Below are 25,928 nucleotides of genomic sequence, written 5' to 3'. Positions count from 1 at the left end.
TAGATAAATAGGTACCGCTCTGGTGAGAAGGTAAACGGCGTTTCCGTGCGCTGCTCTGGTTCGCCAGAAGCGGCTTAGTCATGCTGGCCACATGACCCAGAAGCTGTACGCCGGCTCCCTCGGCCAATAGAGCGAGATGAGCGCCGCAAGCCCAGAGTCGGTCATGACTGGACCTAAAGGTCAGGGGTCCCTTTACCTTTACCTGGAGTCACAGAACCACCTCCCATGCTGTTCCAGAGGGTTAGGTGCCATAGAACAGTGTTAGAGAGTGCGGGATCAGCAAATTTCTCACCCACACCCACACACCACTCTACTGAATCAAAAGCCTTCTATAAATAAGAGCCTTTCTGATGACTAGAGGTGAAATCTAGCCCGAACCCATGATATTTTTGTTGCATCAGCAAATTCTGAGTAACTTCTGAACCTTTATACACAAGGTGGGCCAGTAAATATAACTCATTAAAGTGTTTGCTCATGGGAAGTTTTAAAAACTGGAATAATTTACACCATATTGCCAGAATTCATTTTGTGCACTGACAAGAAGTTTAAAAATTAAATGAAGCCTAGCTGCCAGGAAAAAACCCAGAGAAATATAGCAGGACATCCATCAATTTAATGACCTGCTTTATAACCAATATTTGGGGTTATTCCAACTTGACAAGGTTAAACAGAAAACAAATATTTATTTTAACTGCTTCAACACATTTCCACTACTCACGGCGTCAAGAATGTTCAAGAATGATCAAACAGTTGCCCAAATGACTAAAGAAATCTGGTTGATGCTTATGCTATTAAAACTGAGTGATAAGAAAATATTAGATGAAAAAGACAAAAAGAAATTGATGTCATTGTTACTTCTTTGGATGGAACTTACAAGATTCAAGTAATAGATAAAGTAGCTGTGGTATGTTGCTTGTAAACTATAAGCGATCAGGTAATGAAGCAGAAACAGCAGGAAAATAATGAGGACTGTGGCAAATCATACCCACTTCTAAATCCAAATCTATTTACTTATTTTGGAGCAAGTGGTCTTGTACACTTTAGATATCTACCCCTACTTTACGCCAAAACCTTTTACATATTTATATTTTTTTTTCTACTGTAACCATGTATCTAAATACCAAAGCAAGTATTTACTTCAGTTTTTCCTTCAGTAGATATGAATAAACTGTACAAGCACAGTCATAAGTTGAGTACAGTTGCAGTTCAATGCGCTCACTGTTTCTGACTAGCATCATTTAATAAAATAAGTATTCAACTCAAAACATATAGTCTATGTTTGAAGTTTTTCTAATTTCTCATTTTCTTATTTGCTCATCTGAAGGGAAAAGTTCTTCACCCATTTGCACTCATTATTTAAACCAAAATCCACAAAGATTTCTTAGGGCATTGGGATTAACATTTATTAGTACTGATGACCTCTTATCATGAACAACAAGATGAAAGATTAATGAGGAAATCACACAAAATGGATAATAGATTCACACTCCATGGTTCAGTGTAATAGAGGAGCAATTGGTGGCAATCATTAATTTGTATATAATTAAGAGATTGTACTTGGTTAGATTCTAATAAAACGTATTTCATTCAACACAGCTTAAGATGCTTTCATTAATCAGAAGCTGTATTCATAGTTTTTATGTTATAGCTTCACTTAGACTACAGAAAAGGAATCTGATCTGCAGAAAGTCAGTCTTGCCATCATTGTCCTAATAATATGATTTACACTAATATGAATCTTGTTGATACTAATCTTGTTTTGTTGAATTATAATTTCTAACTTTCATCTATGCTACCATATTTTGAACCACTTGCAATTGTCCCATATCTGACACTAGTGCACATGAGAATGTAGTTCCAGTTTGGACCCTTACTTCAATTGTCCTGTGACTCACATAGTGAAGGAGAATACAGATGTGTCCCACCTCTTCATAACATGTGACATGGGTGTTGCACATGAAAGCCCATACGTGTTATGGTCTGATTTATACACTTTCCCGCTCCTACCCCAAAACAAAGAAAAATGGGCTGTTGAACATACTGCCCTTAGATGAACTGCCCACTTGACATTTCATACTATACCCATGTAAGACGGGCATTGCACACAACCACACCTCCACCATACATATTGTGGCACCAGCCCAGTAAGAGTCTGAAGAAGGCCACTGGGAGATATATTTTTTTAAGCACATTATCATAATTAGACAGTGGGCTGAGCCAGGTCTACAAGCTCTACAGCAAGGGTAGCTAAACTCTCTCAGGCCAAGGGACACATTTATCCATGGGCTGCATGGTCAAAGTGGGTGTGGTCTCCAGGGGCTGCATGTCAAAGTGGGTGGGCCCAAAGTGTACAGTAGGTGTTGCAAGAACTGGAGTTCTCAAGGCTGACTTTCAAACAACTTCCCCATCAGCTATTCTATTCTATTTAAAATGTGTATTTATTTTGTTGTATAAGCTGTCCTGCCTTTTCCCTTTTGTCTTCTTAACCTTATTCTTCATAAACTCTCTTAAAATGGTTTGCTGACATTTGAAGTGAATTTGTGGCTCCACATGACTGACCGTGTTCTCCCCACTGTGCCTAGATTCCCTGGACCCATCCCTGAAGGGAACCGGAAACTCCCACAATTCCCTAAATAAAATCAATCTCTCATTGACTTGAGAGAAAACGAGAGGGCTGGTGGCAGCAGACCTAACATTTTGCTCTGGGAGTTACTCACATTCACAGGTAGGGAGTAGGTGAGCTATATTGGTTTCAATTCCAACTTTTACCTTTGTACAGCAGGCTATATTCCAAACAAACAAAAGTCACAGATTTCTACACACGCACATCTCTATCTTCCATCCACACGGCAAGTGGCTTTCCAAGCAAGAACAAATATTCAAAGAGGGCACAGAAAAGGATTCATAGTGGTGTGGCCTGTGGCAAGATGGAGAGGCCTGGAGGACCACATTCAACCCTGAGCCTGAGGTTCCCTACTCCTACTATGCATACCTACCTGGGAGTAAGCCTCCTTGAGGTCAATGACACTTACCTCTGAGTAGAAATCAGACAAATCATGTGCCTAAACCTCTACAGGAGCATGTTCTGAATATTTGTTTTAATTCTTTGAGGGACTGAATTGAGAAATTTAACCCACCAAGAAAATTCAATAAAACTCCAATAATATTTTCAGGATGTGCCGCTAAAGCCCAAAGTATCCCTATACCATGACCATCTTCTTTCTGGGATTATAATAGTCCCAGCTATGTTGGATGTGGTGTGCCTTTCGAGCTCACTGCTACTCTGCATTATCTGAAAGATGCTAAAATGTTATTAAATATGATATGCACCTGTGATGAAAAACTTTCTATATCTTCAGGCATCTGCTTATGTAAGCATGTACAAAGTTCTAGCCAAACCAACTGTACCAATTTCAAATGACTTGAATTCTTACAAAAACAGCTTCTTAGAAAGGTTCTGCCATTGTTCCTCTTGTTTCGCATGTGCAATTGACAACATAAATTTAAGAGGCACTCTAAGGAGCTTTTAGCACTTAATTTAAAATTACCATGTTAACAATCATTATAATCCCTGTGAGATACAATATAAAGTTGTTCAACAGTAATAACATAAAAGGTATACACCATCCCTACCATAGTTAAAGGTAGTTTAACTTTCCCATAGTCTGTTAGAAAGAATGAAAATGTCCCTATTACAGCATGATAGCTCAGTTGCCAATCATACGCTACTTAATGGCAGCAAAACCCATTTGTTTCAATGAGATGCTATAGGAGCTTGAAGTTTGAGTTGAAAATTCATATCGTTTCATGGATCATTGTTGACAATTCTTTGCTAGGGTCATATGTTGACTGTTTCAGCAGCTGCAGCAGATGCGTAACAATCTTAATAACACCTCTTTTAACTGTGACAACAATTTTCTTGTCGTATCATGATGAAATCATTCTCAAATGCCCTCAGGTCACATAGTTTAGTCTCTTAAACCTAACAGCATTGCTTTCCTTAAACCAAACAGCATTGCTTTTCCATTTATTACTATTGCTGTTATTTCTGTAACCTTGGATAGTCTTCACTGTTTGAAAGTAAGTGAGGCAAATAGTAAGAAGGCACACAGGTAAGACAACAGATGCTGTGAAATAGTACAGGTCTTTTACAGGCAATGAGGTTGAGCTGATTTACACTAGATGAGGATGAGATCCACAGTAGGGTGACAGGCAAATGGTAGAAAAACTTTTTATGCCCTTAGCAGTGGGAGACATTTAAATGGCGACAGCTGTTGATAGATACTAGTTATATAATCTGTTGATAGATCTTAACTTGTGAATTTCTATCTATTTACATTATTCACAGTCATATGAGCCACAGTAATTTCCAAGTAGTGTTGCATATATGTCAGCTAATATTCCAGTCATATAATTAGTGGAAAGTGACTCTAATCTGCTTCCACAAAATTCATTTCTACATAGATATGCTTAGTATCGCAGCATAAAGCAACAGTCCTATACACTTTTACCTGGAAGTAAGTCCCACTGAACTCAGTGGGGTTTACCTCTTGAGTATAAATGCATTGGGTTATGCTGCATATTAATCTCAGGTTTCTCTTTCTGATTTATTTTAATCTTATTTCACATTTCAGCATGCCAGCAAAAAAACAATAAATATTAGGTATCTGCACCTACCTGTGATCTAAGTGGTGAACAGAAAAAATAACACCTGAATTTAAGCGAGTTTGTTTGAGTGACACCAAAATTGTGAATTCATGTTTATTTCTTAGCTTCTGAAAAAAGAGTTCTGCTTTCTCTGGAGATGCTTTTACATTTCTTGAAGCACCTAGAATGAAACAAAAAATGAGAGTTGCTTTTTTTTACCAAATGTACTCTATGTATCAGTAGTACTAAGCATGAAGACAAATATTTACAGTTGATTAAACTTTGAAACTGTAGTTTGTATAGTATTCCACAATGTAACTCAGATGACAGTAGTGCTTCCATCAACAAATAGGGGAAGCAGCAATTACCAGCTACCCCCCCCCCCTTGCCTTAGTCTCTGCATTCACCAGATCTGCTCCAGGGTGTTGGGGGACCCTATAGATGATATTTAGGTGTGTGTAAGAGAGGTGCAAGAGAACAGAAATCTCTGGAATTAGTTTTCCCATTCTTCCATTGATAGAAACCTCAACATCAGCTGAGCAATGCTGTTGGATGTAGCCCAGTAACTACTCAACTGACAATTCAGTCCCACAAAGCTGTCAACCATCTTTTGGACCAAACCATGACATGCTTTTAGTGTGGATTCACATAGTCTTGTATTTATACTGAAGAATAAAATGTTATCCTGCCAATTAAAGTCTCTAAAGACTTACAGAGAAATCTATTGTTAAAATCTGAGCATAAAATGGCACTATTTATGAGAGCCAATTCTTTCTAGAGATCACCAAGGATGGATTTAGCCCAACTGAGAATACTTAAGCATTTCATTTTTGAAAGAATATCAAATTAAAACTGATAGTTTAAAAACTTTGAATACTTTTATTATCCTTGCTGCTTTGGCTCATATGGTTCTTTGAATGCAATACATCTTTACCATTTAATGGAAGTGTTTAATAAATTATGAAGCAACTCAAATACAATTACTTCCCAGTGTTCTTTCTTTTTTAGCCATGGCATATTAAGACTCAAGTAACACGCTTTTGTATTCTGTATGATGGTTTGATGTGCACTAACAATTTCTGGCAATATAAACAATTTATTCCCCAAAGGATGGAAGGAAAAACACACACGGAGAAATGTCTTTCACCTCAAGGTCTTAACATGCAGCAAACTTCTACAAAGCACAATGGCACTTTACGTTTTGCAAAGAATGAAGAATAAAATCCACAATTCAAATCAAAAGCATTAAAATTTTAAATAGTATGTTTTCTAATAAGCACTAGTGTTTATAAATATTTAAGGAGGCATGTAATTTTGCGGTTAGAAATTGTTGTGGAAGACTGTAATTCTTAAATTATGCTGTATTCTACCTTAAGCATGGACTGCCCACGTCACCACAATATTGTTATGAGTTTGGGTATAGGGAGTAGGCTGTATGCAAATACCTTTCTAACCCTGGGATCCAGGGTTAGTGTTAAAATATAAACAAGGCTAGCTTACAGATGAGGTGATTACCTGGGTGATGGGCCACTAAGGGGAACAAAGGAATGGATCTGTGTGAGACAGCAAAGGGGTCCTCAACTGGATGGTAGTTAGAAAAAGAACAAAGACAAGAACTGAGAGTTCAGTGGCATGAGCTAAAAGAAAAGCAGCAAAAGGGCATAGAGAGAGGAAGGCATGATTTGTGTTTGTATCCAAGGCTGCAGCTATGGGATAAACAAGAGCCTTTTGGGATGTTGATGCTGTGAACCTCTCCAGGTTGAATTTCCTAGGCACTGACACCAAGTGCAGGTACTTCAAGGCCAGTGCAAGTAAGAACCAGTTAAGTAAGACCTGTGATAGGAAGGGGTGTTTGTCCTTCAAGATGGGAGGGATGAGTGTGCACTGTTTTGAAGGTTCTTTTAATCAAGCATCATGATTGATTACATCAAGTCATGGGATAGGGTCCAGCATTTTGCTTGAATCTGGCTTAGGTCATCAAATGGAGCTCTCTTCACAATGTAGTTACTATTGCCTGTTATGCTGCTAAATCTGAAAAGTGATTGTATGCTCAGCGATCTCTTACCGAACTTCATCTATGCTGCGTAAGTGGTTGTTCAGTTGTTAGTAAGAAAAGATAGCTTTGCTATTTTTAAGCTTCCAAGTTACTTTACCTTGTGCTGTTATTAGAAACCTGTTTAAACCTTGCAACTTTCTATCAATAAAGCAATATTATAATAAAGTGTTTGAGTTCCTGGACCTCCCCAGCTTGGTTATGGGCCAGTCTCCACAAAGATCAACTCACTCTGCCTCAACATCTGCAAAGAAATCTGATTCACCCAACCTTTGGAAATAAATTTGTATTTACTTCTCTTGCCTTGATGAAAACTCTTAAAAGAGAAGAATCAAAAGACTACATTATGGAGTCTGCTGCAATAGTAAAGATTTGATTCACCCATCTCCTATTCTCAATGTGTCCCTGCACAGGTAGGTTTAAAGCTGGGTGTGCTGTTAAGATTTCAATGCCAAAAGTGGGTACCACTTGCTAAAAGGGAAAGGAGTTCTGGCTTTTCTGCCAACAAGATAGGCTTGTTTTCAGTTATTTCTATATGTGCCCAGCAATGGTTTGTGCACGGGATGCAGGTTTATAGAGAAATTATTTTCCCATTACACCATGATTTCATGCCTTGGATTGGTGTTAAACTTTCTAAACCATGCTTGCTGGTTCAGGTAGGATGGAATGTTCTAAACGTTTTGAAAATATCTCTCTAATGGAGAGAGATTGCAATCTAAGCATAACATACCCATGAGCTAAGTCCATCATTCTATTGATTGAGACAACAGATACAACTGTGACGTTTTCCAAAGTTTAAAAAATGTTGAAATTCCCTGGTTTTTATCTGATTGCAGTTTTCATCTGACATATAAAAATGAGTATTGGACAGACACAGAATTAGAATAGGTGGGCCAATTTAGCCTAGTAAATGAGGCCAAAAGAGGATATTGTTGTAATCTATTTTTAAAAAATCAGAGGGATTGACACAAAAGTGTTTGGCATTATTTAACATTAAAATATAATAGATACAATGACTAATAGCTACAAACTATCCACTAGTAACTCTAAGATGATTATCAGGTGCTTTATAACTATTAGATATGGAAAAAAATTATAGAAGAAGCTCTCTGAAACAGTTGCCAGAACAGTGGCTATCTCTTTCATTTTCAGAACATATATATGTTTATTATGATATTCCAGTTAGGTCCTGGTTGAGTAAATGGGTTTTCTACCATGAGTGTCTGCTCATTAGGATTTTAGTTTTGTTTTTCTTTTTTAAAAAATGCATTCATTGTATTTGCATTTTTAAACGTTTGGGTATGAATTGACTTAGAAGACAATTAATAAATCAACTGTAATATAATAGTAAATTCACTCATTGAGGAGTAAGTCCCATTGAATTTAGTGGTTTTTACTTCTGCACAGTCATGCAGAGTTGGACTGCATGAATGACATGTATAAAAAGCTTCAGAGAGAAACTTATGCAAAATATATTAAAAAATAATTAGAGCCAGAGAAGAAAATAAGAAGTATCAAAAGTTAAATTTTGGTAGAAATGAAACAAGATAAATGAAGAATAGGCAAATCAGTAATGATTGCAGAATGTTCAATTAGCATGTTCCCAGTGTTAACTGGAATGGAGACTGTTTCATTATTAAACCATATTTTAGCTACTTCCTTCAACTCTAATGCCAATTGAATTTGGTGAGAAATAGCTACCTTTTGATAGACACAGGGATGCTGAAAACAGTTCACTTGTCATGGCTACTCTGCAATACTTATAAAAAGTAATATTTTTGCAATATCTTCTCCAATGGATGGCCTGACCTCATAAACCCATATCCATCCAGACCTAAACAGATTTTACTAGAATTTCACCCATATTACTAATGAAATGTCTGGGAACTTTACTTAACTAAGCCTACTGCAATTTGACCTAGCTCTAGGTGTTTTTCTCACCCAAACCAATTACTTCCTGTTCTATTTGACCCTTCCTTGAGGAATTTGAAAAATGAACCAGGTAGACTTCAAATAGGTGCCAGTGAAGAAGAACCAGGACAAAAGTTCAGCAAAATGTCTATGTGCTGATAATTGAAATGCAAACCCATTTTTTATTCTGGTTGCCCTTGAACTATCAGAGTAATTTTTAAAATGTTCTATCCACTGTGTTTCAGCAAATTGTTAGTGCAAGTTTAATTGTGACACCTGCCTCCTAAAGTAATAGTTCATGAATTAATAAAACGTTTCCAACCTAAGCACTTTCCTGAAAATGAGCACTTTCATGAAATATTTCAAAGGTATGAATTCCAGAATACTGTTATTAAAAGGTTTATTAATACGGCATCTATAGTCTAATGTAATTTACATAAGCAATTTATATTGTGTAAAGCTTAAATTTAATCCCAAATATGGAAATATATCTCCAACACACAAGAGCACACAAGATGAAGCAGAGTTTATTGGCTTACTATTGATAGAAATCATGGTTTAGAATAAGGATGAGGAATTTGCTGCTTTCCGGATACTGTTGAACACCAACTCCCATCAGTTACAGTGAGCGTGGCAGTTGGTGTCTCGGTGGTCACATGTTCTCTTTCCCTAGCCTGGAACCTAGGTTCCAGAACCTATGAGTCCATATAATTTAGACTGATTTGTCTATTAAATTTCAAAGGAGATCTATTAAAGAACCCAAAATTCATGTGAAATGAGAGTTAAGACTTTCTCCCTCAGTGAAAAGATAGTCGCAGGAGCAGAAACTGCTTCAGTACCATGTCAAAAGTTTGGAGAAAAATAATAATTCCAAGACCGATAAGTTTCTTGTCCCTGGGATATCTCAGATAACAGTACAGTGGTACCTCGGGTTAAGTACTTAATTCATTCCGGAGGTCCGTTCTTAACCTGAAACTGTTCTTAACCTGAAGCACCACTTTAGCTAATGTGGCCTCCTGCTGCTGCTGCACCGCCGCCGCACAAGTAAAGTTCTTAACCCGGGGTAATATTTCTGGGTTAGCAGAGTCTGTAACCTGAAGCGTATGTAACCAGAGGTTACCACTGTATAAGGAAGGACTTCTGAAATAAAACTAAGGGTTTATTTAATTTCACCCTATGAGGGTTTATTGTTTCACAAATGATGCACAAAACCTAGTTTAAGATACACACCCTTTGCAGATAATTGTTAAACAGAACCCTTTTCCAAACCAAATCTCAGATAGACTTTTCCCATTTAGAATGGCTAACCCCACTCAAATAGCCCAAACCCCCAACTGCCCACATTGGCAGCTAGCGCCCACCTATCTTAACAAATAGTCCTGAAGCACCACTTTAGATAATATGGCCTCCTGCTGCCACTGCGCCGCCGGAGCCAGATTTCTGTTCTTATCCTGAAGCAAAGTTCTTAACCTGAAGCACTATTTCTGGGTTAGCAGAGTGTGTAACCTGAAGCGTATGTAATGCGAGGTACCACTGTAATGAGAAAACACAGTGGAACAGATTCCTCCACTAAAGAAGTAACAGAATCATCTTAAATCCCCACCACAACGATCACCAGTCCCTAGGATTGCTTCCCTTCTAGTTGCCTCGAATAGCAAGGAATGCTCTTCATAATCTCTGCAGCACCCAGCATCCTGCCATCATTACCATACCACACCCAGAAGTGACAAGTAGTGTTCCAAGACACTTATCAGTATTGACAGATTACATTTGTGAGCTACTCTTTCTGAGACATGCTCATCTGTCTGCCAGGCTCCATACAGCCGACTGTGCTCTGTCCATGGTCCTGATGTGATGCCTACATCCTACATTCCTAATGTGAACTGTTCGCTCTTCCGTGCTACTTTCCTACTGATACCTGAATTCACCTATTTCTAGAACTGAAACTACTCTCTGTGGCTGTGCACCAGCCTTGAACAGTGCCATGGCTTCCTCCACATGAAGCCAATATAGTTGCCTACAACTGTTTCCCGAAACTCCTTCAGGTGCCTGATATCCATTTGAAAGTTTGATGCAGCTACTAACTGGACATTCCTAGCTATGAGAAAGTTTTATAGAGTTCATCCTGTGGGTGAAGTGGGTTTATAACTGATGTCAGGAAGCATTGCTTTAATAATATCTGAATTTAACTTTTTAAATATATATATATATATATATATATATATATATATATAAAATTAAATCAATCCTAAACGTTGGTCATTACTTACTACAGGAATAGGTAATATCAAAACTGAATGAAGTCTCCTACCTGTTTACATCTGGCTATAACAACTCACACAGCCCCAGTTAACATGACCACTTTATGACAATTCTAAATTGGTGAGATTATTAGATACACAATAAGGTTTCCCAAAAGATGGGATGTTACCACTGTTCTTGCTGAGCCCAGCAAAATATACCACAGAGAGTCCTCTAGCAGCCTGTGGAAATGATCTTAAGGAGGAAGTTGCTGCTGCAGAAGAGCAGAGAGAATGCAAGTAATAAGATGTCATCTCCTCATTTTCCATGCTACATTTGGCCACTTAACTAAGAGAAAGATGCTATGCTGCACAACTGTTACTTAAGCAAAACCAGGGTTTACCAGGGCGGAGTTCTGGAAAACAATATGCTTCTTAAATGAACTGTCCTTTGTATAACCTGACAAGTGAATAACCACAACTTGCTCCTACACTTCTACAGATATGAAATACTGCTTCCTGAGGCATACAGTAGCTTCCTGGACCGTCTCAGTCAAACCAAATTGCCACAAGAGTATCTGTGATACAAAGGCTCAATATATGGTTTGTATAAGAAGCATGTATACCCTTAACATTACACCTGCCTACAGCCTTCCAGATGTTTTTTGAATCCCATTAGACTCCAAGCAATATGGCAATGTGGCCCCCAAGGTATTAAAGAAAGACTCCAAACTTCCCTTTCTTACATGATGTTTCATTTACACATTTCATATTTACATCATGCTTTGATAAAGGTGATAATGGCATTAAATTTATTACCAAGGCTTGGTGCAAGCAAGCTGTGAAAAGTACTGTGAGAATATTGTGCTGATGCCCTATTCCTAAACAGGCATATGGAAATTAATTCTATAGAAACTTTTTTCAGTGGCACTGGCCATGCTTAAAATCTCAGGCAGTGAAACCTTCAAGTCATTTTATTAAGAAAATACTATATTAGCATCCTTGTTCTACAATCAGCTACTTCATTCTAAACTTCATTCAATGGAAATAAGCATACCTAGGATCATATACTTTGTACCCCCAGCCCCCCAAAAAGGCTTTTTGACAAAACTTCCTCAACCAAATTGGAGTATGTATTCATATAATCAGCTTCTAACTGTTTCAGCTATAAATCAATTTTTAAGTGTAGATTTGTTGAACAGTCAGAATTTAATTTCAGCCACTTGTGAACAGCTGAGGTCTTTAGACATCACAGTCTTGGGAATGTTGATAAAGGAGCTTTAATCTCTGCAAGCATTCCAGAAGTGTCAGAATCATGATGCAGCAATAAATTAATGATTTCACTAGATTGGCTGGGAAGAGGACTTAGTTCTGCAGAACATCCGGAAAGAAGAATACATATCTGGCAATGATATTCACTTTCATTATTTACAATGCTATTTCCACACTCAGCTACTTTTTAAATAAACGTGATAGAAGAAAAAGCCAATCAAACAGTCAGAATCTCTCTAAGTATGTTCTCCAAGGCAACAACGTACTTCTCCTCTGACAATGGCCATGATGAGAACATAAGCACATTTATTACAAAGACAGACATCAGTACTGTGATTCTGCAAAAGGACAAATCTATTTTTAATCACACATTTTCATTCAGATTAGTACAAGAGACACCAGATTGTGGCAGGGCATAAGAGACAAAGGATAACAAAATGCAATAGAGGATGGGGCTCCTTTGGTGAATACAGCCCTTCTTACACTGCAGTGTTACGGCAAGACAAATTGTGCTTCTTGGAATGAAAAAACAAAAGTGGTCTTCAGCTGGTGGGTCACGTCACATAAAGGGAACACACAGACTAACCTATGGTGGGCCACCCTTCAGTGCTGCCACCATTCTTCAAAAATTTGGGTCTTTTTTCTTTTGTAAAATGCTAGGGATGCAAAGAAGCCATGAACCTGATACAGTATATAAAGTAGCATCTGTTGCTAGGTTCTTGCACAGAGTCCTAAACCAGTTAAAACTGGTTCTTGTATCAAAGGCTGGAGTCGGTGTCTGAAAATCTGAAGACCACTTATCTATAACCCCTACAGAGTATCTGAAATTTTTGATTCCTCCAGGTTACCACTGATCAGACCTAACACAGGGAAGTAGACTGAATATCAGTAGCCTCAGCCCATTTAATTAAACTTTAGAAATCTAAGCCAATTTGAGTGAGGACTTATACCGTAGGTGCTGAATCTCTCTAAAGATGAATATATCTTTTATAACCATCCTGTGTTGTCAAGGATCCTATAGATGTACTTGATTGCCGTTTGCTCTGAATAGTACCCTCATAAAGTACCCTCCAGAGCCACTGTTGTCTAATCATATCGTATTCCAACAAAGTATATTTGGTTTATGGAGATTGACTGTAATTGCATGCACTTCTACAGCCACTGCAGCCTACTATATTCTCACTGACTTAAATGTGTGTTAAATCAGCATCTTTCTATCATGCTCTTTTTAGGTACCACAGCATTGTCACAAAAAGCACAACTGTCACAGCTTTCAATGCAGACTTCACAAGCCAATGGAAAATGCATACCATGCTGAGAAAAAAGAAATTTTCAATTAGAAGACTGTCAAGTACCATTTTAAATCTTGTCACATTTTTGCCTTGAAGCCTAAAACTTGGGTCTTCAGTCCCTAGCATGCTCACTTGAAGCAGGTCCAACTGAAATAAATAGAACTTACTTCTTCATAAACGTGTTTAGGGTGGAGCTGTTAGACTACAATTCTGACTATGTTTACAAATGGTTAACAGAACACATCTACTGAAAACACACTGTGCTTGATGGCGTTTGTTTACTTATTTTCAACCTTTATATCCCCACCCTTCACCTGAATGTCATAGGGTGAGTTACAATGCCAAGTACGGAATGTGTGTGAAGGATTATAGATTGACAGGTCATTCCAGAGGTTGGGCACTGCAGTAACAGAGCTGCATCCAAAGCCCTGCCAGCTCATGTCAGCAAGCGTGGAAGCTGGGGTGGATTTGTTATTTTGTCATGCCAGCTCCAAGTTGGCATAACAGATAAACTTGCACTACTCTCTTAAAGGAGCCACTGGGCTTTATATCCAGTGGATCCAAAACAGCTGTTACATCATTACATAGCTTTCTCACTCTGCAGAATTACCCTGCCCCATGGTTCTCCTCACCCTGTCCAATTTATCTGCTCACAAATAGGGTGGATAATTTCAAGAAGCCACTTGTACCCAGTTCTAGCCCAAAATGGAGGTTTTATACCTTTGCATTCTCAACACACTGTATATGTGTGTGTGTGTGTGTGTGTGTGTGTGTGTATCTTACACACACACAGAGAGAGCAGTTGATATAATGGAATCATATGGAATTTAGCCATGTTTTTAATAGCATCATGGATGTTGACTGTGTAGGGAGCTAGCTTAGACTATCAGAGGAATATCCTACCACTTTAATATAAAATACTATCAGATGGGCTCCAAAGGAGCCTGCTTAACTTCATATATCCCTTAGTGTAGTATTTAAGTTTTAGGGCCCTGATCTGGCTAAAGTTAGCTGCAACATACTTTCAAGTCATTGTGCACAGGATTGCAGTGTAAGTTCCATTGAAGACTGTGGGGCTTTGAATGCTTCCTGAGGAGCAAGCATGCATAGGCTCAGGCTGCAGTCCTTTGCCCCCTTCTCCAGCAGTAAGCACGACTGAAATTAATTGGACTGGCTTTATATGAATAGAAAAATATTAGGCTAGTCACAAAAAACTTGCTTCATTGGTTTCAGTGTGGTGTGCAGTGCAGCTCTATGTATGTTTACCCAACAGTAAGACTCATTATGCTCAGTAGGGCTTATTCCTTGATAAATGTAAATTAAGTTTAGCTGAACTATGGTCTACATGCATTGTTTGTGAAATAGATGATTTTTTTCTTCAACTGTAAACTATTTTGCATTTCTGCATCTATTGTCCTATTATATTCTGACCAAGGAGCATTTCATGAACTACCATCTGTACCTGTCTGTGGCTGATAAGTTAACTGCATATGTGTTCATGCTCTTTGAAAGCCCCCATTTATCTAACTGTGACAAGCTTTTTCATCACACCTATAAGCAGAGTTCCATCTCTTCCCATGAATAAGTTTATTTAAACTTATTATTATTGTCGATTTTATTTAAACTATTTCTTACCCATTCTTCACTACACAGCAATTTCAGCAGAGTTATAACTAGTGTTTCAAATTCATAATACAATTACTAAAAACAAGGCCTACACTCATTCTCAGCATGCATGCATGCATGCGCGCGCACACACACACTTGATCCTTATTATTTAGCACATTAACTACCTAGTTAGCATTTTTCTGCAACCTATTTTATTAATTAGCATCATCCTCAAAACCAGGGAAACAATGTGTATCAGCAATTTGCTTTTAAAAAAACTATTAAAATTGCTTTAGCTAAGGGTACTTTCTTAACATACACTCTTGCAAGCAATAAAGGGCATTTTGAGCAGCACTTGCTACTTAAACAGTCTTTTTTAAGCTTCCACCCTCTCCAGCTCAGATAAAGAATTGATACAAGACCCACCTCAATCATTGCTTAACATACTATAATTATGCAAAGCAAGAAACTGTAGCAAAACAAGTGAAAGAAAACAAAATCAAGGACAAAGATTTTTAACCTGGATTATAATGCGGGATCCCTACATTATTTTCAAATCTAGTCCATCTCTTGCCTTCTAATAGAATATCTGCAAAGGAAAACATGGAAACGTGGCTCCTGCATATCTGAAAGCATAAATGTTGTTGTCTCTACCTAAGCCATACACGGAACAGACCCACTGGAATCTATGAAATTAAGTTAGTCATGCCAATTTATTTCCGTGGGCCTACACTATACTGTATACGACTTAGTTGATACAACCCTAAGGTGTTAAGTTGGCTTCATGTTTTGTATGGTACCATACAAGCAATAACGGCTAATTATTTAGAGCTCTTCAAGCTGAATGCCCAGGGGATCATATTGACAACTTTGCAATATCTTAGGTTACTTCAAGCAACCAAGTTTTCCAGACCAGAGGGACATAATTCCACTTGGACAAGAACTTCAGCATTTCCCCCTCTCTCGTAAATGAAGCACTGGGTAGAATAGTTTATGTGGTTTGACTCCATTCTATTTTGGGCAGGGCTGGCTCACCCATGAGACAAGTCGAGGTGTGGATGTCTTCACCTGATGAACATTCATTACCTGTTTAGTTTCTCTGCACCTGCAATCCCCCCCACACACTCCTATTCATAAAGCTGTCATCTGTCTCAAATGCACAAGCCTCAGCTTAGCAGTAAAGCAAATATGCCTTACAGTTTCAAATCACAAGGAACGGCCCTGTACAGTTGGAGCAGCATCTCCACCCCCATTGTTCAGCCCGGACACTGTGGTCCACCTCTGAGGGCCTTCTGGCAGTTCCCTCGCAGCAAGAAGTGAAGTTACAGGGAACCAGGCAGAGGGCCTTCTTAGTAGTGGCACCCATCCTGTGGAACACCCTCCCATCAGATGTCAAGGAGATGAATAACTATACAACTTTCAGAAGACATCTGAAGGCAGCCCTGTATAGGATAGTTTTTAATGTTTGGTGTTTTTATTATGTTTTTATATTTGTCAGAAGCCACCCAGAGTGGCTCGGCTAGGGCAACCAGTCAGTTGGAGAGGGTGTAATAATAATAATAATAATAACAACTAGTTTGAGGGGAAAATGCATCAAACAACAGCATTTCTCAATGATAGATATGGATTGTGGCCAGCTTCATAAGTGCACAGCTTTAGACATCAGTTGTGGTAATGCACTAGAGATAGAGTATATGAGTAACATGTACACAGCCTAAAATTCCACACCCTCTTTGAGTTATTTTGCCTGGTTAGAATGTGTCCATGAACTGCAATATTCCTGCTTGCCTGGATGGAGAAGTGTGTATTGGAAATCTCTGGTTTTGCATGGCTAGGATGTAGCCTGCTGTACAAAGTAAAGAGTCAGTCTTGTCTTGTCTTTTGGCCATTGGTTCTGCTAACAGAGGCCATGTAGTCCCCAGAAGGTTGCTCACGAAAGAAAGTAGCCCTTGGGCTAAAAGGGGACCTCCCCACCCCACCCCCTGCTATAAGAAGTGGTGTGATGTGCGTAGAGAATGGAAAGTATCTCAGCTTTATTCATTCTGCAGGAGAAGATGCCTTTTAAATCCATATACTAGTTCTGCTTGTTTTTTGTTACGATACGATACGATACGATATCTTTATTGTCATTGTCCCTTGCAGAACAATGAAATTGAAAAACTACATAAAACTACATAAAACTACATAAAAACTACATAAAACTACCACAAAACTACATAAAACTACATGAAACATTCAAAAACCTCTAAAAAACTCTAAAACCCCATTTTAAAATACACTATACTACAGAGACCCCTTATGCTGCGTTTAGAACCAGAATTGCATTAGCGTAGAAACTGTTTTTCAGGCGGCAAGTCCTGGCCTTTATAACCCTATACCTTCTTCCAGAAGGCAGAAGCTGAAAGAGATCATTTCCGGGGTGCGTACTATCATGTGCTATCTCTGCCGCTTTCTTATGGCACCTGGCAGCATAGATTTGATCTAAGGTGGGAAGAGTGCACCCAGTAATTCTCTCTGCAGTCTTTACAACCCTGGATAGCATTGTTTTTTCCCTGGCCGTGCAGCTCCCAAACCACACACACAGACCATAAGTTAGTACACTCTCCATAGTGCAATGGTAGAATGCCATCAACAAGTCCTTTGAGAGATTGTTTTTCCGGAGGATTCTCAGAAAATATAACCTCTGCTGTGCTCTCTTCACCAGGTCTTTGCTGTTCTCTCCCCAGGTTAGGTCATCTCTCAACTCCACTCCCAGAAATCGAAACACTGAGACCTGTTCCACGCACTTCCCCTCAATAATAAGTGGCTGAATATTCAATTTACATTTCCTAAAGTCCACAATAATCTCTTTTGTTTCCTTTAAGTTAAGCAGTAAGTTGTTTTTCCTGCACCACTCCCCCAACTGCTCAACTTCCTTCCTATAGGCCGTCTCCCCCTCTCCAGCCGTAATTAAACCAACCACCGTTGTATCATCTGCAAACTTAATGATCTTATTACTGGGGTATTTGGGGGCACAGTCAGCTGTATAGAGTGTGTATAAAAGCGGGCTCAACACGCACCCCTGCGGCGTCCCCGTATTCGTGATGAGATCTGCAGAGACGTGGGAACCCAACCTGACCCTTTGGGAACGGTTTGATAGAAAGTCTAATATCCACCTGCACAAACATGGTGGAAGTCCCAGGTCTAATAATTTGGGCACCAATCTATGCGGAAGAATAGTATTAAATGCAGAACTAAAGTCTACAAATAACAATCTCGCGTAGTTCCCTTGCTTCTCCAAATGAGTCAGGACAGCATGTAAAGCCATTGCCACAGCATCCTCTGTGGATCTCTTTGCCTTGTACGCAAACTGGTAAGGGTCAAGTCCCACTGGCAGACAAGATAAGATGCGCCTCCTCACCAGTTTTTCGAAACATTTCATTATAATGGGTGTCAGCACCACAGGGCGAAAATCATTCAGACTGTCTATCTTTGATGTTTTTGGCAGGGGTATAATGGTAGCAGATTTCAGACAGGGTGGAACAGTGGCTTGGGCCAGAGACTGTTTAAAAATCTTCGTAACGATTCCTGCCAGTTGGTCCGAACAATCTCTTAGCACCCTGCCAGCCACCCCATCCGGGCCCATAGCCTTCCTCGTGTTTACCTCCTTTAATATTCGCCTCACTTCTCCCTCTTCCACCCTGGCAGCATTTCCTGTAGGTAGTGACACCAATAGCTCTGGCATCCCTGTTGGAGTCACTGTTGGTGTCACCTCAAATCGGGCAAAGAAGGTATTCAACTCTCCCACCAAGGAAGCAGTACTCTCTACCACTGATGAATTCCTTGATTTATAACCAGTCAGATGTTGGACTCCCTGCCACATTTGTATAGTATCATGATTTCTCAGATGGTCCTCAATTTTTCCTCTGTACTCCGCTTTTGCTTTCCCGATACCCCTCTTCAAGTTTGCTCTTTCTATGCCATACAATACCCGGTCCCCAGTTCTAAAAGCAGAATTTCTGGCCTTCAATAATCTCCTAACCTCTCCTGTCATCCAGGGCTTCCTATTCGGATACAACTTAACATACTTTTCCCTGGTGACATTTGCTGTGCAGAATCTAATATAATCCAGGACCGTTGATGTATAAGTTTCTAGATCTTGATGGTCGAAGATATTCCAGTCGGTCTCCTGGAAACAGTCCTGCAGTTGCTGAGAGGCTCCCTCAGGCCACACCGTAACCATCCATGTTTGTATCTGGCCTTATTTCCTGAGGGGTGTGTATGCTGGTGTCAGAAGCAGGGACACATGATCTGAACCACCGAGGTGCGCCAAGGTCTTGACCTCATATGCCCGTCTAATGTTCGTAATACTCTTGTCAAGAGTATTTTCTCCTCTTGTTGCACACTCAATGTGCTGATGGAATTTGGGGAGTACTGCCCTCACATCTGTGTGATTGAAGTCCCCCGCAATAATGTGCACAGGCTCCGGATATCTGCTCAATTTAGCATTGATGTTTTCATGCATACTGCTCATGGCCCTGCATGCATTTGCAGTTGGTGCTATGTACACCACTGTTAACACCACTGTTGTAAATTCCCGGGGAAGATAGAAAGGTCTGCATTTAATTGTCAGAAATTCCACATCCGGAGAACAGTAGGTATCCAACTTGACAGAGTCCGTACACCAGTTTTGATTTACAAAAATACACACACACACACACCTTGTTTCTTGCCAGAATCCTGTGTTCTGTCCCACCGGTACGTTGTAAAACCTTGTAATTCAACAGCTGTGTCTGGAATAGCTGAATTTAACCATGTCTCTGTGAGTATCAGCACACAACAGTCCCGGATGTCTTCCTCCACTCCTACCCAAAGTCTCCATTCGTCAAGTTTATTTGCCAATGATCTCACATTAGTGTAAAGGATACTTGGAAGAGGTAGTTTGCATCGTTGTTTCCTTATCTTCCTTGTCTTTGTTCTCTCTTTCATTTGACCTTGTCCTCTGCAGCCTCTCTTCTGCTTCCGCTCTCTCCTCCTCCTCTTCCTACAACACCAGTGATTTACAATTTCTGGAATCTCGCACGCCCGTAGCTGCTCCCACACAGCACAGTTTCTACACCTGTATCTGCTGCTACTTCTGTCTCTGTACAACAGCATTTCGTATCGACTATAAATAATTCGTCCTAACAAACCCTGACTCCCCTCCCGGGAGCTCTCAGCCGCAGCATTTGCACGTGCCGCCATCTTGGACCCCCCCCCCCCATGACTTTTATTGTTTTTATTGTTACTTGGTAGAAAGACATTATGCAATGGGCATGCTATGTTTTTAACATATATCTGCTAGGAAAAGTCTCCATCTCTCAGGTCCTGAATGAACCGAGTGAGAATCTCTTAAAGAAATAGCTTATATGCTTATAGACAAAGCAGGATGCTTCCAGTCCATTCATACTTTCATTTTACACTCATGAAAAGCCAAAAGATCTCTCTCCCCCGTGTCTTCAAGCCAAATTCTGAAAAAAGACTACTTTTTCAAAGTTCCCTACACCAGCAACAGTTTGCTTCATTTGCCTTGCACCCTGAGAAAATCAGCTATGATTGAGTCACATCAAACATTGTTTCCAAAAATGTAGACAGAAATAAAGTTAGCATGAAAACTGTAACCCCATAAAGAGAACAAGTTTTAAACATAGCTACATAGTATTGCTATACCACAGTACAAATTGACCTGTTTTAGTTTTATTTTATGACAGCAGAAAGAAGCACTGAGGAGCCACTAACTGTGAAGTTCCTTCATGCATCATGCTGACAGATTAAATCTGCTCTTTGGTGTTCTGTTCCATGGTGTGCTTTATCACAACCCACCATATAATTCCACCCCATCTGTTGGTGCTGGTGGGGTGTGTGCATGCATTTGCTTGCTGAAATAACTGAGCATACTTTATATACATACATGCCAACTGTTCTAACAAAAAAGGAACATCTTTTCTGAATGTCTGCCATCTTCTGACACTGAGCACCAGCTCTCATTCAGCTGGTCAGTATGCATTAAAGTTATCAAATACGTAATTAATTGTCCTCAATATGTCAAGCACTGTAAAATAAAGTCAGTAGACAGCTGTGTTCATTAATTCTAATGGTATAGTACTGAGTTTTGTCCATTTCCTTTTTAGTCAATATGTTTTCTATGACTCATCCCAGAAATAATTATAATAGAGGGTCGCTTATTTAACAAAATATGGATTTTTGCAGTTAATAACCGGTGTTCATATAACTTGCTTTTATTTTTTAACTACCGTGAGTTGCTTTGCAAAAAAACATGGTACAATGCATCATTGGATCATAGTAATAGAATTATCCAATCATAATAGATATTGAAGCTTATTCATGTATGTTTTCTGATTGTTTGGCTGTTTTATTTCATTCCATTCAAAAAATGCCCAGGAGAACCCACTCTGCAAAATTCACAAAGTCAGAGAAGCTTCTTTGAGGTCATTTCAGTCAGGTATAATGTATATAAACCCAGGAATCAATCTATATGTTTCATTTCTATATCATTTTTTCATATTATATCTATTATGACATTCCTTCGTTGATATTTATCTTATACTTTCATTAACTCAATCAAAAAGAAGTCCATGAAAAGGTGCATCAGCTTATGAGGCCAAGGACATCTTGTTTTCTATACCTCACAGCAAACTAGTGCTCTCTTATTAATATTCAGTGTTCCAGCAAACATCTTAATGCAAAATCTAAGTTTCAGAGGCAGAAGGTTCACTATCGTATGCTGTAGCTTGAGAAAAATTAGTGCTTCAGCCAACGTACTCCAGAGTAGTCTTAAAAACATCCATGAGATGTCTCGAAGGCAAGTTTACAGCCTAAGACACATATATTTCCATAGCTGAAATAGATGTACATGTGACCAATGTGATCTCTATAGTTATTCATTCCCACTTTACATTATCCTTGTAAATATTCATTTGCGGGAACTGTGTCCCCCCCCCCCCTTCATTCATTCATACTCACACACAAGCTTGTGCAACTATTACAACAACATAGATGGAAAGTTTGGTGGAAGAGGCCCATGCAATCTGCATGCTCCCTCTCATTGGGGGCCAAAGAGATGAGAAAGATCCATCCAGTCAACTCTGTCCACATGGTTCATAAATACATAGTGGACTATATTGCACCATGAGCAAACAGTTTTTATGCATACCAGTTAGGTGAAAAGCACCCAGGTTGTTAGCACTTTGGGTTCATTGGGCGAAGCCAAGAAAATAGAGACTGGGGAGATTTGTATGGGTAAATAATTGCATAAGGCCAGCGGTACTGGTTGAGATTTGCCCAATTTATATAAATTACTTTTATTTAATTTTAATATGCCACAACTTTCAAGCAATATAACCTTGATGGCATCCCTGACTAGATAAACTTAATGTCTCCAGTGGGACAATGGGTCAGCACATCTGGCTGTTAACCAGAAGGTTGGTGGTTTAAGCCCACCCAGGGATAGCTGCGGGCAGGATTCCTGCATTGCAGGGGGCTGGACTAGATGGCCCTTGGGAGCCCTTCCAACTCTACAAATTCTGGGGAAGCTGCCTCTTCGCAACTCCCGGGGGGGGGGGGAGAGAATGGTAAGAGACAACAACAAGAATCAGAATGAAAGTAAAGTCTTTCAATTGCTGTACTTGCTTGGCTCTCCTCCAAGGAGAAGAAATTATAAATTATATCACTTTACAAGATGCATAGCAAATTTAGGAAAGCTAAAACGCATCTGCAATTACAGGTGTATAAAGAAAAAATGAATGCTGAGCATCCATTTTTTTCTGAAAATTAAAAGGGAAATGCAGGCTAAGTCTTCAGACTCAGCAAAAATAGGAGAAATAGAAATGTCCAAACTTTAAAATTCTCTTTGCTGGAATTGCATTTGTTTTGTTTTTTTTAAATGCACACAGTGATACAGTGGTTTACGAACTTAATCCGTTCTGGAAGTCTGTTCTTAACTGGTGCCCTTACACAGTTCGGCTTCCGTTCATAGACCGAGGTAAAGTTTGCAAACCGGGACACTACTTCTGGTTTTGCGGAATTCTTAAATTGAATGGTTCGTAAACAGGGCTGTTCTTAAACCGAGGTACCACTGTATGTGCAGTCCTGAAATGTTCATATTACTAGCCTCAAAATTGGAATTTTAGATTTTTATTCTGTCAAGAGCCCTTTCATGTAGATGTCTACATCCTGTTGAAAGAAGGCTTTTTCTGTTTAAAAATAGCAGGTGTCAATTTCTCTTTTTAAAAGTGTATGCTCTGACTTTTCTGTGTTAATGGTCACAGTGACACACTCTGGTTGAATGTAGAATAACATCCCTCCACAGAGTCCTCCAGTGACTTAGGTAGTCAGCTTTTGATACATGATCTTATTGATTCAGAAGTTCAAGCCAACATCATTGCCTGGATTTTTCCTTAAATTACAGCTTCTTTGCAAGGCCTCCCTTTGCCTCTTGTACTAAAAGAAATTTTTTAAAAAACCCCTATAACTGGAACTCCTAAGAAAACAAATGATACACATAGACTATGAGCTATATAGAAGCAAATTAAAATTCTTCTTAATTCACCGTGTGAACCATGTTCTCCAACTTTACATAGCAACATTCAGCACGCACATGCAATATTGTTCCATTTCCTTCCCAACGCCACTATGATATCAGCCCTCTTTTAAATGAACAGTCTGATAAGCTTCAGAAATGTTCTGCATTGTGATTTAAAAATCTAATTCTGTATGTAATCTTTTTCACATACAAGGGATGGGGAAAAGCATTTATCTCAGAATATTTTACCTTTATACAATAGACTATAAACTGCACGAAATAAATGCTGCTTTTTGGAATCCTACATTAGAAGTGTCTTTGAATATATTAATGCAAAATCGAATCAAAAGACAGCTGCCTCCTTATTCTTGGAAGGAACATTTAGATTTATTAAAAATCCTTAAAATTAGTGGGTGATTAGCTAACTAAGTCATACTCAGAACGGACTCATGAAAGTCACGGATTTGTTACTTACGTTCAATAGGTTTACTCTGAGAATGACTATACCACCCATTGTGTACACAAAGAATTCCCACCCATCCCCAAAAAAGTTCAAAATTTAACAAGGATAAAGGGTATATAACCTGTTAACAAATCTTTTTGCAAGGGCTTCTATATTTTTCCTGCAGACATTTTTTATGGGGGAAAATGCAGTATGTTATCCCCATTCCCCACTTATTCACACTCTGTTTCATATTTTCTCCCTAGTCTTATTTTCTCCTCTAACCATCAGCGAGAACAAGAGCTTAGCCTGGCGTGTCTTCCCAAATAAACCAATCTCAGGCAGCCCAGACGAATCTGTTTATTATTCAGGGCTCCCCACGCCTGGCAAAATAAGCCATCTGCCATCAGCTTTCCTGCTGACCATTAATTAAGGGCCTATCCATCAAAAGAGGGGCCAGTAGAGAGACAAAAGTTGAAGGAGGGAGGGGAGGAATCAGCGAGGCTTAACAGAGCAGGCAGGCAGGAGCCTCGCCGAGCAAATGGACCAAGTCGCATCGCGAGCCCAGAGGAGCATCGCCTGCCATCCGGTTAATGCAAAAAAGTTCGATCAAACGCATTTGCCAGCAAGTTCAGGAATTATTCAGGTGGCCTGGGCTGACCCTGCCTGCAGAGCCAGCCCAGGAGCCAAAGCGAGAATGAGGAAGGATGGATGCATGCATAGGAGCCAACTCCTAGGGACAGAGCTCCCTTTGGGGTCCCTCCCACCAACAATAAAATATTGGAGGGGGGCCCTGCCCCCCCCCAAAAAAGTTGATGGGAATTGCCATTCAAATAGTGTGTGTGTGTGTGTGCCATATCCTGTGATAGATTGTGTGGGGGCAGTGCTTCCCTCCCCCACCCAATATTTTATTCAAGTTGGCACCCCTGGATGGATGGAGGTCCCATACCTTGGAAGAAGAAAGCTTTGCTCCCGTTGTGCAGCCCTTGCACTTGCACCACTCCGGCCACCGACTCCCCCAGCTGCAACTCGCCCAGCACGTCGATCTGCAGCGAGGGGTCCACGCCAAAGCCGACCGCTGGATCCAGGAGGGGAAGAGAAAAGAGAAATTACTACCGAATCCCCTAACTTTTCCTCTCCACCTTCCTCCCTTCCCCCCCCAAACCCTCCTCCTTCTTTTCCCACCCCGATCCTGCTGCCACTCCCGTTCTGGAAGGCGCAGGTATCTCCCACACCAGCCAGTCCTATTTACATGACCTACTTTCGCAGCATCCCTTCGCAAAGTTCTCCGCTCGTTTTCCTGCCCGGATCCTCCGTCTTCCCTCTCCCCCACCTGCCCATATGAGCCGATTCCCCATCGGGGTGGGGAAGGGGGAAGTTGAGAGACACACCCGAGACTCCCCCCCCCATGCCTTAAGGAGAGGCTGGAGCCTGGAACGCCCCGCTCGAGTCTCACCTGAGCTCAGGCAGAAGAGGAAGAAGCCCAGGGCGCTCCAGCAGCAGCCAGGGGACTCCATCGCGCGCGAGGAGGAGGAGGAGGAGGAGGAGGACGGCGCCCAGAATCACTCCATAGTCCTCGAGGCAGAAGCCGGGTCTGAAGGAAAGCCAAGCAGACGAACGCCCCAGTCTTCTTCCACACACACACACACACACACACACACACACACACCTCGGCGTCCTTCTTCTTCTTCTTCTTCCCTCCCTCAGCAAAAAGCCAGAATCCACCAGGAGGAGGAGGAGGCGGCGCCGCGAGTCGAGTCCTCCCCAGCCCGCAGCACCATCTCCGAGGCGCCTCAGCCGCCGCCGCCGCCGCCGCCCGGAGGCGCGAAAAGGGCGCGGAATGGCGCCAAAGCGGGAAGCCGCGAGAAGCGCCTCAGCCCCAGAACCTGTTGGCGGGAACCCG

General features: G+C 40.3%; 1 protein-coding gene across 2 annotated transcripts in view; it reads right to left on the bottom strand.

The window, feature by feature from the left end:
- The window catches only part of NELL2 (neural EGFL like 2), a 114,453-nt gene extending 88,765 nt beyond the window's left edge, over positions 1–25,688 (bottom strand). For both annotated transcript variants that reach the window (XM_079994164.1, XM_079994165.1), the window contains exons 1-3: positions 25,482–25,688; positions 24,975–25,103; positions 4,678–4,828 (exon numbers count right to left, since the gene is read on the bottom strand). In XM_079994164.1, coding sequence (XP_079850290.1) covers positions 4,678–4,828; positions 24,975–25,103; positions 25,482–25,542 — 341 coding nt within the window. In that variant the 5' untranslated portion in view covers positions 25,543–25,688. The remainder of the gene's footprint in view (positions 1–4,677; positions 4,829–24,974; positions 25,104–25,481) is intronic.
- Between the last annotated feature and the right edge of the window lie 240 nt (positions 25,689–25,928).

The sequence above is a fragment of the Podarcis cretensis genome (genome assembly GCF_951804945.1).
Source record: "Podarcis cretensis genome assembly, chromosome: 10".
Taxonomy (NCBI): domain Eukaryota; kingdom Metazoa; phylum Chordata; class Lepidosauria; order Squamata; family Lacertidae; genus Podarcis; species Podarcis cretensis.
This window is presented reverse-complemented; position numbering and strand designations above follow the sequence as displayed.